This window comes from Glycine max, chromosome 18, assembly GCF_000004515.6.
Source record: "Glycine max cultivar Williams 82 chromosome 18, Glycine_max_v4.0, whole genome shotgun sequence".
Classification (NCBI taxonomy): domain Eukaryota; kingdom Viridiplantae; phylum Streptophyta; class Magnoliopsida; order Fabales; family Fabaceae; genus Glycine; species Glycine max.
Genome location: NC_038254.2, coordinates 57,130,397 through 57,144,990, shown reverse-complemented (window position 1 = coordinate 57,144,990; position 14,594 = coordinate 57,130,397). Strand labels below are relative to the sequence as shown.

Below are 14,594 nucleotides of genomic sequence, written 5' to 3'. Positions count from 1 at the left end.
GTCTATGATTATGTCATATTTTTGGGCCCGTTTTGCTTAACCTGTGGACTATGCGGGTTTGGTCCGTGAGATCCGTGGGTTGTCCGCATTAGGATTTTATTGCTTCAAATATGTAATTATTTGTTGTTGGAGATGTTTAAGTTTCATATTTTAGATTTATTGCTTGAATTTTCTTTTGTTAAGACATTATTTATTTTATTGATGTAATTGATTAATTGTTAAGATTTTATTTACATTTGTATTGAACTTAATTTGATTGTGTTGTATTTTTATTGAAATTAAAATTCTTTTAAAATTAGGCCTGTGGATCAGCCTGTTTGACCCGTAGGGTGGGGGTGGATCAATTTATTTGGTCAGTGTAAAAATGTGGGGCGGACTGGCCCAATCCATTATCAATGCAAACTTATGCAGGTGAGCCTTACATGGACGGACTGACCTATTTTTTAGTGGACAAGAAACCTTGCTGAGTAAAGGCTGCAAACACTTTCAATTCTTTTGGTACCCTCTTTATGAAAACTCTGACCAAATTGAAAATGGTTGGAAGGATTTGTGGTCATCAAATTTAGTTTTGTTTGCCGACTTTTTCCTAATGTAATGTATTTAGTCAACCGGATTTGTGATTAAGTTGAATTTGGTTAGGTTGTGGTTATTGCTAATCAACATCCAACTTGATTAATTAAAAACCCATTTTTATTTTTAAATCAAGTATAATTAATTTTCATAAAATCTACCTTAAATTGTCAAATATAATTAAAAGTGGGGTGGTTACTACGAAAACTAACAATTTATAATTGAATAATAGTTTTTTAAATTATTACTTAGTGTGTTTAAATGGAATTTTTTAACTATATATTTATATAGAAATGATTATTTTTCATTGAAAATGCATGGCAATTTCCCGTGAAAACAAACTTGGCCAGTGGCTCATTTGCATGGACATCTAAAATGAAATAGGTTAAGGGTAGATTTCCTTTTCACATTGACAAGCTATCATTTTCAACTATTTGTCGTTTTGCAATCAAATTGTTCTCTTAATACAGCAAGTTGATCAGTATTATTATCAAGGACTCTAATGATTGTACCAGCTTCATTTTGCGAAGCGATGGCAGATCCAAATGGCATGATGCAAAGTTTACCATAAAACTATAGACTAAATATATATACAATGTTATCTTTTCAATCATTTGCGTTTGTAGACTACTTTTATGAATAAAACAATGCAACAAGATTTAATTTACTGTGTGCTGCTTTTCATTTTATTTTAAAGGGAACACAAGTTGTAATATTAGCTGCTCAATAATGTATAAATTGCGCATCATTACAGCCGTTTTTAAGTTTGTTCTGGGTCATATATATCGCTATAAATTATGCAATGCTATATTATTTTTCCAACAACAACATATAGTTTAATGACACTCCAAATTATGCAATGCTAATAATTTTATATGATTAAGGTTAGGTTAGTGACGCTCCAAATTTGCCTATTTGAACTCTTTTCTTTTTTATTTCTTTTTCTCCTTAGCTTTAAAATTTTACTCTTATTTATTTATTGTTAATAAAAAAAATCTTTTAAAATTACTTTTATGTTAGCGTGACAATGGTCTCAACCCACATGATTAATGCGCTTTTATTTTGTTTAATATTATTGATACAGTATTATACGATTTAATTATATATAGTTATTTAAAATATTTCTTTGTCTTTTGCATTTTTTATTTGTTTTTTTCCTTAATCACATTCACATTGTTGATAACCATACATGCACCTCTCATTTGTTTCTTGACTTGTACCGATGTTTTGTTTTTTTTTTTTTTTGGCTCTTTTCGGAAAAGTAGCGGTGGCTGCTTGTTGAATATAGTTGTTATAAGCACTACCCATTTGTTTGTATTTACTGTAGTGTTTATTATAAGATGCAAGTAACTAATTTATATATATTAAAAAAATTAATCAATTTGAAAGTATTAAATAAAACTGTATGAAACATTATTAAGTTATATTTCACGTCATTTTAGAACTGATGTTAATAAAGAAATATATGAAACATTATATATTAAAACTTATAAAAAGGATTAAACTACATTTTAATTTCAATTTCAACCTTATATAATAAGAATCAGAGAGTAGTTTGTAACTATTGTGGAGTGTGAACTATCCAAGGAAAGGGAAATGAAATCTCTGCACCCATGCACTTCAGTTGAAGGGATGCAGTTAAGAGTCTACCAATTTTTACTTTTTAAATATTTTTCACTTGTTATTTTTAAAATAAATAATAAGAAAAATAACAATCATAATAATAATAATAATAATAATAATAATAATAATAATAATAATAATAATAATAATAATAATAATAATAATAATAATAATAATAATAATAATAATAATAATAATAATAATAATAATAATAATAATAATAATAATAATAATAATAATAATAATAATAATAATAATAATAATAATAATAATAATAATAATAATAATAATAATAATAATAATATTCAATACATGAAAAAGAAAAAAAGAATCATACTATACATCATATATTAAATTTAAAACGTTTTCAAATTCTCTTCGCTTGTGAGTAAAGGAAGCGTTTTAATAGGTGATGATTTATGTTATTATAGATCTGTCCACTCAATCTGGCAGTCCCCTCTCACTAATCTCGTTGTCTTCCACCCTTTCCTGTCTCCGAGGTCCCCATCACCAGCAACCACCGTTGAGGAGCAGCAACAACATATCCATTATTTCTTTTTATCATTTTTTGTGCGTTCCTTACTGTTTCATCCTGTGTCTTGCGTCATTTAATTCAATATCTATTTTTGCTTTGCGTCAATTTGTGTGTTCCTTGTTGATTGTGTGTCAATATTTGGTGTTGCGAGTGCGCATCAATTGCTTGCATTATTGTTCATTCCAGGTTCGTTATAGGTAGCAACCCAATTATGTTAGTATTTTGAGTTGAAATTTGTGTGCCAATTGTTGGAATTGTTGATCCAATTGTGCTTGTTAAGTCAATTAAAAAAATTGTTGTTGTGTTCATCTTCATCATCGTGAAATTCAAAGCAAGTATGAGAAATCCTTTGTGGCTTCCGCTTCCATTGCCCTGTAATAAGATTTGGAATGTTGATTTGGTTGTTGTTATGCATGTAATTTCATTCGATTTCGTCGACATCATCTGTGTACAAAAGAAAATATGTCTCCAGACAAAGTCTATTGTTGGATAAGACAAGAGGAACCTCTTTCTGTAGGCCCACTGAATATTACATTTACAAATGTGCTGCCGAACGAACCTCCACCCTCCACCAATAATAAAAAAAAAACAAACCAATGCACAAGAGAAAAGTTCTCCCTAAAAACAGTACTACTCCATTTTTAAGTTCCTTTTTCAGACCTTAAAATAGTTATTCCTTTATTTATTTGTACTTTAATTTATATATTATAATATACTGCTATAATATATAAATTAAAAATATATATTTTAATTAAATAACAAGATATTGTTATTATTTTTCCTCTTTTTTTGTAATTATATAAATAAGAATATAATAATTAATGTTATTATACAAATTTAAAATGTTTGCTATATAGTAAATACTAAATATAAATATTTCTTTTTCATTTAAAACTGATATAACATTTACATGACTTTTCTATTTGTGTTAAGAGTTGAGACAAGTTTGAAAGTGAACTTTTGTCGTGGAATAATTTCTTATTAGTTAATAATTTAAACTTTTACACTGGTATTATATACTGATTAAACTCTACTTTCATAACATTTTAAGAATTAATTTAATAACATAAAATTCACTCTCAACAATATATTTTACATTACATTATTGCATCCTACATTATATTATTGCTTCTCTGTTTATTAATAAAATTGAGATAATTTAAAATAAGAATTCCTGTTACTAATTAAGTGACGCAAAATACAAAATTCATTTGAAGTTACATGTACTACTATCACAATTAAATCGTTGAGTACATAAATTCATGTAAGGCGACAAATATAACATAATGAAGTTAATAAAAAATACTAATACATCCTCTAAAAAAAATACTAATACAAAATGTGTGCATCAATGACATCCATTAACAAAAATGGCAATAAATATTAGTCTAATAGATAATAAACAAATGTTAATTACCACCTTAAGGTATTAGTTAAAAAATTAGATATAAAAATATTTTTATTGGGACCTCATAATTTTTTAGGTTTTTTTTAATGATTTATATAATAAATATTTTTTTTAGTTTCTTAACTAATATGCTAAGAATACTTGTTAAAAATATTTTAGTAATAATACAATTCAAATATTATAGTGACTTGAGTTTAAATTTTATTCTAGGTTATAACCGCGTAAATAAATAATTTATAAGTATTTTCTACGTGATTTGAAATTCAATATAATTTTAGTAGACTCTTGAGAATTAATTCACTTAAAATTTTTGTAATAAAAAGTTAAAAATATACTACTTCTAATCTTTTATACAAAGAAAAATTGGTCCATTCTTTTGGTCATATTTCTGAGTAATATAGTCTTGTTTTTTTAAATGTATAAATTAGTAATTTCTTTTATATTATTAATTTATAGTATAAAAGCCCATTAATGACCCATTAAGGAATAATTATTTAGGTCTAAAAAAACAATTACGAAAAATAGCAATTATTACTTAGAAACACATATATATTACGCTATCTTTAATGCAATTCAGCCTTCCTCAAATTTCATTTTGTTCCTCACCCAGTCACCAACCCCGTTGTCCGGAGCCACCATTTTGCGCTCCGGCAATGTTCTTCCCGGTGGCCATCGTCCCTTAAACCCACCACACTTCAAAGTCATGGGTATTCCATGGGACGACGTCGTTGTGATCCAGCAAGGGAAGGATCACAATGAGCCCTGCATCGTCACCGTCAATTGCCCCGACAAGGCTGGTCTCGGCTGTGATCTTTGCAGAATCATCCTCGAGTTCGGTCTCCGCATTACCCGTGCTGGTATCTCTCTTTTCCCATCTGGGTTTCTTCTTTCTCCAACAAATCTCAAATCTTTATCCATCCATTTTACTCTTACATACATCATACATGCTTCGGTCTTCGGTCCCTGGTTTGAATCGTCCTGCTAACTGAACTGAAACTAACAATTCTAACGACTAACATTTGCCAAAAAAAAAAAAAAATTACATGCCTTCTCTCTCTGTTATAGAGACTCTTTTTTTTTCTTTTTCATGGCCCTTATTTTTAGCAAATAGTTAGCAAACATATAACATGCGTAAATCAATTGACACGAGGTTGTTCCAATTTAATCAGTAGTCTGAAGTTGTTCCAGTTTAATGAGCAGTCTTGAATTCGAGTCATGTGTTAAACATACAACTTGAGATTGTTTCAGTATATCCAGCAGTCTCGAATTCGAGTCCTGCGTTAAGCGTTGCAATAGAGAATTTTTCGCCCACAGTGATAAGAGTCTTACTGTAGTCTCTGACCAAATAAAAAATAGCAACCGTTTGCGTAGTTTGATGTTGTGTTTATTCATTGTTTGGAGCTATGTTTTGTTTTTGTGGCTGTTTTCATGTGTCAATTGGATTGTGGTGCAGATATTTCCACGGATGGAAGATGGTGCTACATCGTCTATTGGGTTCTTGCACATCCAGCATCGCTCAACGTTGATTGGGAGAGTTTGAAGACTCGGCTCCTTTCAGCTTGCCCTTCATGTTTGCTTTCCTATCACTTCAATCAGCACTCCACTAGTCCTTCACCGCCTCCGATTTACCTGTTGAAGGTTTGGTGTGTTGATCAAAAAGGATTGCTACATGGTAACTAGTTTCTGTTTTGTTCTCTCTTTTGGTTGGTTATCACACATGGAGTACAGTTTTTGACACTGTTTTTTTCCTGTTCTTGTAGATATTAATGAAATCCTGTGCAACCTTGAACTTATTATTCAGAGAGTCAAAGCGATGCCAACCCCAGATGGAAGGGTGTTAGACATGTTCTTTATCACTGATGGGATGTAAGTATGAGATTCTTGTTGGTATTCTGCATCAGTTGGATTCTCTTCTTTACACCATTCAATCTATTTAGAATTTTCTACAACATATGTCTCCGAAAGTGGGAAGTCAAATTTATCTGGAAGTTGGTCTTTGTGATTCATATGTAAAAGAAAGTCAAATTGGTAGCAGAATTTGTGATGATATTCCTATTGAGCACCAGTTTCTCTTTATCTACTGAGTACGCAAAAATACTTGTGGCTTCTAAAGATCAACATGATTTTCTTGTTTGATGACAAATTAGCCAAATTTGTTCTTATTTTATCTCTATTTGCATTACCATCTGTTATCTGATAATCAAGGGATGTAGAAACGGAGTGGATTAACCTAGGATCGAATCATGTGTTTCCAAGAATACGGTGCTGATGGAATAGAATAATTATGATCAAAATATTGTTGCTGCAGTTGATTTTTCTGTTACTAGTAAAAGGATTAAGGACAAAATGGGTCGAAAACCCAAGAAATATGATGTTTGTGCTCCAAATTTAAATAATCCGTGCTAGACTTCAAAATTAACAATAAAAATTATATATTTTATGGGTATGGTTTGGACTTCGCTTGCCAGGAGCTCGCTAAGGGCAGAAGTTATATAAATTATTAAGCTCAAGAATTTTGGTTAAAATTTCAAACTATCCTGTTCAATCTTGACAATTGAACATTACTGCAGTTGGAACTAGGGGCACTAATTTGAAAATTCTGCATAACTTATAGAGGAGCCAAGATGTAGCTTTAGGCAGAGAGGTGAAACTTTGCTCACAGAAAATGAAAGGGAAAAAAAAGACAAAGCCACTGAATAATTCCACTGGCTTGGGTGTGGCTATCCCAACTCTTGTATGAATGGTGTTCATCCTCTCTATATAAAAAAAATGTGCACACAAATATGTTCAGAGTTCAGACAGCCCAGTGCAAGATTAGCTTTAAGTCTTCATTTTAGTTATTACCTGTTTTCAAGTCCTCCAAAGGGAGGAAGCCTAAATTTGTTATATAGTTTCTACCATTTCTTGTACAGTTCATGATTATTTCACTTAAACAGAAACTGTTGATTGAAGTTGGATTTTTCAAAACCAGAAAGGCCAATTATATTGTCACAATATATTCATGTCATGTCATTTGTCATTGGCTCAATGTTTAGCTCTCTTAATTGCTGCATATGCTCTAATTTTTCATGTTTCACCTCAATTCTTGTAAAAATCAATATAAATGATAAAATTCTTGATTTGGATGGAGTGTATACATGTTGAATCTGTCTGCTCATGTATTTTTGTAGGTAGCTAGTAGCTTATGCTAATTATGTGATATTTTGTAATAAAAACAGGGAATTGCTTCACACCAAAAAGAGGCAAGATTATGTATGTGAATATCTGATGGATGCTTTAGGAGAGAGGTGTATCTCCAGTGAACTTCAGTTGGCTGGGCCTGAATACGGACATTTGCAGGGGTTTTCTTCTCTTCCACCAGCTTTTGCTGAAGAGTTATTTAGTTCTGAGCTGTTAGACAAGTTGTCTTTGCATCCTCTCAGCCAAGATATGACAACACTGAAGACACCTACTGTTACTGTGGATAACTCACTGAGCCCAGTTCATACCCTGCTTCAGATACAATGCGTTGATCAGAAGGGCTTGTGTTATGACATTATGAGGATTTCTAAAGACTCTGATATTAAGGTATTCTGTCCTGAATTGTTATTTATGCATGCCCATGGCCTTTTGCAGTTCAGCTTCTCCCCTAGTGAACCATGTTTGCATCAAACTAAATCAAAGGAAGCAACCTGATCAGAGAGTAAACAATTTGAAACATGGTGGTAAAGTCTTAATTATTAAGGAGAAGCAAGTAACTTGTTGAAATTTTGTTATGGCATTCTCTGTGCATCTTTTTTAATCTTCCCTTGTTATGTGTTGATCTTATTCTGCTCAATCATTCTTGGATTCCTTTTTCACAGACAATTAGTTACATAAATTCTTAGTTGCAATGAGTTATTATATATCATTACATATTTTTCGATCAGGTTGCTTTTGGTCGATTTTCTTCAAGTGTGAAAGGCTTTCGGAATATAGACTTGTTTGTCCAGCACAACGATGGGAAAAAGATCATAGATCCTGAAAGCCAGAAAACCTTGTGTTCATGCTTAAAAGAAGAGATGCTTCATCCGTTGCGGGTGACGATAGTGAACCGGGGTCCAGACACAGAACTTCTGGTTGCTAATCCTGTGGAGCTGAGTGGAAAGGGGAGACCCCGTGTATTCTATGATGTTACGTTGACTTTAAAAGCGTTGGGAGTAGGCATTTTCTCGGTAAGTTTTTATGTTTTAAAGCTTATTGTGACAATGTTTGATGTTCTTTAAAGGAATCTAGTAACAGTTTCTGAATAAAAGCTCTTTCATTGTTGTATTGTAGGCTGAAGTTGTTAGACATTCAACACAAGAACGTCAATGGGAAGTGTATAGATTTTTGTTGGAGGAAAGCCGTGACTTTCCATTGACCAGAAGCCAAGCAAGAACTCAGATTGTTGACAAAGTTAGAAGAACACTGATGGGCTGGTAATCTGGTTCAGTATCAAATGAAAAAGCACTTTCCGTTCAGTTTTTATGTTAAATATCAATTTGGTTTGCCGTTTGAATATGGTTAAGTTAGCAGGGTATCTAATTAACGACAAACATATACTTTTAGCATTGTACATCATCTTATGTTTCTTTTATTTGGCTTTAGTGAGAAAAAAATTTCTGTATATTGGTTTTGTGTTCAGCACCTAGACGATGTGGAGTGGTGGGCGTGATCTAAAAACAGTGCCCATTTGCTTATCCTATTTTCTTTTTACTACCTCCTCCGTTATCTTTATAAATGTGGTGCAAGAGAAAAACAACTTTCATTTTAGCATTATTTTTTACTTATATCTCTTATAATATTATTAAGTATGAATTTGTGTAATTTTTTTAAAAAAAATTAAAATTTAAAATTTAAACAAACTTTTTATATGTAAACGTTTTTTTAAGAAGTAAATAAGATTTATTTCTTAAAATTAAAAATTACTTTTTTTAAGCATAGTAAAATAACTAAATTAATACTGTAATCATTTTTATATTTAAAACGACTTTGTTATTTTGAACTTAATACAGTTTCTTTTTTTTACAAGAATATAGTTTCTTATTATAATATCAAATATTCACTTTATAACCTAGGTCTTCTCTCTTACACCTTGAATGCATGTTTGGATTAAAGTGATGATCTATTTTTTTTTTTTACACCAATTGTGTTTTGCATTCGATATAAAAAAATTGTTGAAATAGTGTTTGTAATCAATAATTGTTTTCAATATGGTTGAAATGTTAGTACACTGATAGAGATAATGACGAGGCACATAGTATTATTTATTCAACCATGTTTGCGTTTCAAAGTAAGTTGCAGAGAAGGTCATGGTATTCGCCGGCGTCTAACATTAAATAGCTTTTTTTTTAATTTATTTATATATGAAAACAAAATCAAAACAGAGAAAATACCATTCAATTCAGGCTAGGCTAGGCTGGTCAAGGAATTAAATTTGTGTTTGGTGGTGAGGTAATAAAAAATATTTATTGACCGTTGGATTTATGAAATTATAATGGACGGTCAAATTTCTTTCAAGAAACTTTTTATACCGGTTAAATATATTTTAATACACAGTTGTTTTTGTATTGTTTTACCCCTTACCTATTTTAAATATAAATAGTCATGAACATATATTGTTTTACTATCTTGACCTTTTCTTAACATATATCATGAATATATTGACCAGTAAAATTCTCTTTCTATCTCAATGGGTAAAATAGTCATTAAATTACACAGAACAAAAAATGTCTTTTGAATTAATTAATGACATAATGATAATTGTGCCATTTAAAAAACTCAAAATAGGAAGAAAATTTTACAACAATGGATTATATTTGTTTGTCCATCATCATACAGAAAGAAAAAACTTCTCCAGCGGAGTCCACGCCTTCAATTCAAAGCAAAGATGTGCACTTTGGAGAAGAGAGGCAGCATATTCATCCTAACACTCACCGGCGATGGCGAGCACCGTCTCAACCCAACACTCCTCGATTCCATCCAATCCTCCCTCCGCCGCGTCCGCCAAGAAGCCACCGCCTCCTCCGCCCTCGTCACCACCGCGCACGGCAAATTCTTCTCCAACGGCTACGACATCGCCTGGGCCCGATCCTCCGATGAGGTCAAAGAGCGCATGATCCTCATGGACTCCCTCCTCCGCTCCGTCGTCTCCGATCTCCTCACCCTCCCGATGCCGACCATCGCCGCCGTCACCGGCCACGCCTCCGCCGCCGGCTACACCCTCGCCCTCGCCCACGACCACGTTCTCATGCGCAGCGACAGGGGATTCCTCTACATGAGCGAGCTTGACATCAACCTCGTTATTCCCGCGTGGTTCGTGGCTCTCCTCGAAGCCAAAATCGGCTCGCCCGCGGCTCGGCGCCACGTTGTCCTGAACGCGGCTAAGCTCACTGCCAAGGAGGCGCTGCGGCTCGGCGTCATCGACTCGGCTCACGACAGCGCCGCTGAGACCGTTGAGGCTGCGCTCGCTTTAGCCGCGGATTTGGTGAAGAGAGGATGGGTTGGACACGTGTACGCTCAGAATCGGAAGGTCTTTCTGGGTCGCGTGATTCGAGCCGTTGAAGATACCTCTGAGAGAAAGTCATACACTACTTCACGGCTTTAGCCTTTTAGGATAGGGGCTCGTGTGACATGAAGACATTTATTGGGCCGCTTTGTAATTCTTAGTATGTTGGGCTCTGAAGTCCAATAGTTCAGTGATTGTTTTAACGTTTTTAATCACTCTGGGCCTATTTTATTTGTAATATGCACTGTTGCTTGTTGTACCTTCCTGGCACCCCCATTACATTACGGATTATATGGGTTAAAAGTATATTTTTAGTAGATCAAAATACGATTATGTTTGTTTTTCACCTCCTAAGTTTAAAAATGTAATTATTTCTCAAGTTAACTCTATTAAACTAAATGCTGACATGACTAATGGAATGACACCTCGTTGCCTGTTGCATGTCATTTCTATTCCACTCGGCTTAATGTTGCAATGCATTATACCTTCCAGAAACTAAAACTAAAACCACACTTTTTACATATCTAGAGTGAATAAAATTAAATTTTTACATATTTCAACACTAAAAATATATCTTACATTGATCCTTAGGAGATAATACATTTAAAACTTGTATCCAAGATTTAAAATATCGACAATAGGAAGTGAAGTTTGTTTTGAGATTAAAAAAAGAGTTGGGATTATTTTTACCAACAAGAAAAGAGACTTGTATTGGTTTGGAGATTCAAATAAGAGAATAGTTAATTGATAAAGAGGATGTATTGACTAAGTTTGAATTAAACACTTATGATCAAGAATTCCTAAACTTGGTAAGTGGTAACTATCAAGCTAGCTTTAAATTGGAGGAAATCATTGATGACATGCTTAGAGATTGAAAGTGGCAAGATTGCACTTAAAGATAGATAGGTCATATGGTTGCATGCTCCTAATGGTAAATTTTTTTGTCTTGCTTTCTTAGAATGGCATTCGGTCTCCCAACTCTCTTCCCGTTCAGTGTTTAATTATCTCCATAACTATATGTCCCTTAAAATCACACATCTATATTGATTATTTACTTATTTTCTCTTAAGTGTCTATGGTAGAGTAAATTAATCATTCTGTTAGTTTATTACGTGAAAGATACTTTTCAGCTATATTTATCATGTCCTCTGAAATTAACATCATTAATAAAAAAAATCAATGAAAGGATAAATTTGGTTTAAGGGACACTTTAAGGGGTCAAATTAATTTTTTTAGATTAAGCTATAAAAAAATAACGGACATATATATATATATATATACATATATTATAAATTTTTTTCCATTATTTTTTTATACTCAAAAAATTAATTGTTTATTCAATAAAGGTTAAATAATTTTCAAATGTTTGAACTATATATTTGATAAATTTTAATTAGGCTTCTAAGTGTTGTTCCTAATCTTGTATTTTTTAATTAGTTCCTTATTATACCTAATTAAAAAATAAATACAAGTTTAGGAATCCAATTAAAAAAATAATTCAAAGTTTAATAAAAAAATATCAAATAGTTTATGAACTTGCAGATTAATTTAATGCCCAATAGATTTATCACATTAAATTGGTTCTTAAAACATCACATTTTTTTCATAATGCTAAGAACCAATTTAATTGGTACCTCCTTGGTGGTGTCAATTAGAAACAAATTTAAGAAGTTAATATTTTACCTCAATTTCTTTTTTTTGTTTTTATACCCGATCTTATTTAAAGAAGAGAGACAAAAGCGAAAAAGACACCACAGTGTACAGGTAAACTAAAGCATAGAAATTGCGAGATACCCGAAAGTGTGTCAGTGTAAATAATGCAGTCCATTCAATACGACAACAATCTTAATTTTAATGTGAATGTTTCATGTGAGAACAGAGTTGTTCATGGGCCACATATAGAGCATTCATTGATGCATCTCCCCTTTCAGCAAGAAACCTATCCTTCATCAAAGTTTGACTTAGAATTTATGTTCCAACTATCAGTCTATCACCCAATTGGCATGAAGCATGACAGCTTACCTGGACTATGTTCGTATAAACCTATGGTTAAAAAGAAGTATTTAGTGAATCGTTAATTTAGCTCATGATGATTTTGATTAAATTGATATTTAAAATTAAAAAAATTGATAAAATCGCTCTTATAAAATTGTAAATTATCAATCAATTTAGCTTTTGAAATTGTAATTACTAGTCAAATTGGTCTCTAATATTAAAAAAGATAACAAATGCATAGAAGAAAAAAAAAAGATTATTAAATATTTCAGTTAACTCCATATGTGCGATATGACAATTATATGTGTGTCTAGTTAGTTATCATTCAAGCATATAATGTGTCAATTTAGCCTTTTTAACAATATTAGATGACACCAGATATCAATGAAGGGACTAAATTAATATATGATTTATAATTTAAGGACCATTTTATTATTATTATTTTAATTTTAAAGGCTAATTTGAACAATGATTATAATTTTAGGCACTAAATTGATTGATAATTAATTATCAGGACCATTTTACTATTTTATTAATTTTAAAGATTAATTTAACCTACGTTACAAAATGAGATTGATGATTCACTCAAAGTATTTACAAAAACTGAAACTAAAAGCAGTCCCTTTGTTATGTTAATGTAAGTAATGGTTCCTTCAAACGTTTGATTTCTTGGTGTGATCTAGTTGGAAGTGTGCTGAATTAATGTTCAGGGATTTTAGTAGTGAAAATATCTAGTTCCCTCACAGGATCCAACTGTTTGTATTTAACTTTTCTCGTACCCCATACCATGATAATAAAAGTCTCTGCCATGCCCCTCTTTTTACAAGTATAAAATGATTACATTTATGTGTCTCTCCATTTAAATTCAATTAATTGTTGAATGTTTTTGTTTGGTAAATTTGGACAATGTTACAATTGTGCTTAATTATGGACTCGAAAATGTTCAAAATAAAGGAATGCTAGGTAAAGGAGTGCCTTAAATCGGACTCAAGTACAAAACCACATAATGGTCACTAAACTGAAAGTGCATAATGGTTTCAAAAATCTCAATGAGTGCAGAAAATTCCTGAGATCCATGCCTTATGCAGCACTTGAGGTCTTAAAAACCTGTGGTCCCTTGACAACTATGGGTCTTTCTTAGCTGACACATACTACTCAGAATGTTAATACATTGGCAGAGTAATATATATGATCGAAGTTATGAACACTCTCTGGCATTGGCAATAATATGCATGAAGTTATGCACACTATCTGTGACAATGGCAATAGTTTGAACACTAGCCGTGACATTGGCACGCTAGGTGTGACATCAACGATAATTATGAAGCCAGCATTGAAAGAAATGTGAACATGTTAATGACAAAAGAGAACACTATCAAAAACTTCAATTCATTATCTTCCTATCCGCTGGTCTCACCTTAAGATCTTTAGCCCCAAACTACCACGTGATTCAACTAACTTTGAATAAATTGTATGAAGCCCCTTGATCTCTTAGGTGTCTATACTTCTACAATGAATGTTCATGAACACTCATTCCCTGCTTATTTTGCATACCAAGTCTATGGCTTTAGGTATACATTTATGAGTATATATTATAATAAGTTAATGCTTACCTCTAAGTCAAAAAATAAAGCTAAAGACAATAGGGTGCAACTTTATCCTCTCATAGTTCCTTAACATTTGGTTTTTAACCGTTTACAATGACGTCACATGATCTATATAGCCGACCTTATCCAGTGAAATAAGGTTTCATTATTATTGTTGTATAGTTTCTTGTAACCACATCAAACATTAAGGGACTGAGCCAGTGACTCCAAATAGAGATATTATCCAAATGAAGTCTACATGTAAGATTGAGTAACATATAGTTATGGAGATAATTAAACACTGAACGGGAAGCATTTTGAATGACGGACATCAGATAAACATATTTCTACGTAGTGGTTATAGAAAGA

General features: G+C 32.1%; 2 protein-coding genes across 2 annotated transcripts; both read left to right on the top strand.

The window, feature by feature from the left end:
• The first annotated feature begins 4,711 nt into the window (after positions 1-4,711).
• On the top strand, positions 4,712-8,909 carry LOC100787003 (ACT domain-containing protein). The gene is made up of 6 exons (NM_001255182.3): positions 4,712-4,993; positions 5,590-5,808; positions 5,897-6,002; positions 7,355-7,703; positions 8,045-8,329; positions 8,433-8,909. Exons 1-6 carry the CDS (start codon positions 4,840-4,842, stop codon positions 8,577-8,579), a joined length of 1,260 nt encoding a protein of 419 aa, NP_001242111.2. The 5' UTR covers positions 4,712-4,839; the 3' UTR covers positions 8,580-8,909.
• Positions 8,910-8,991: 82 nt separating this feature from the next.
• Positions 8,992-10,990, top strand: LOC100786464 (enoyl-CoA delta isomerase 1, peroxisomal). The gene has a single exon (XM_003552641.5). The coding sequence runs from the start codon at positions 10,027-10,029 to the stop codon at positions 10,741-10,743; it is 717 nt and encodes a 238-aa protein (XP_003552689.1). The 5' UTR covers positions 8,992-10,026; the 3' UTR covers positions 10,744-10,990.
• Positions 10,991-14,594: the final 3,604 nt, after the last annotated feature.

Coding starts and splice junctions, on each gene's coding strand:
- LOC100786464 (XM_003552641.5), top strand. CDS start 10,027: ATGTGCACTTTGGAGAAGAGAGGCAGCATATTCATCCTAACACTCACC.
- LOC100787003 (NM_001255182.3), top strand. CDS start 4,840: ATGGGTATTCCATGGGACGACGTCGTTGTGATCCAGCAAGGGAAGGAT. Junction 4,994..5,589: donor TCTCCGCATTACCCGTGCTG/GTATCTCTCTTT, acceptor ATTGTGGTGCAG/ATATTTCCACGGATGGAAGA. Junction 7,704..8,044: donor CTAAAGACTCTGATATTAAG/GTATTCTGTCCT, acceptor TTTTTCGATCAG/GTTGCTTTTGGTCGATTTTC.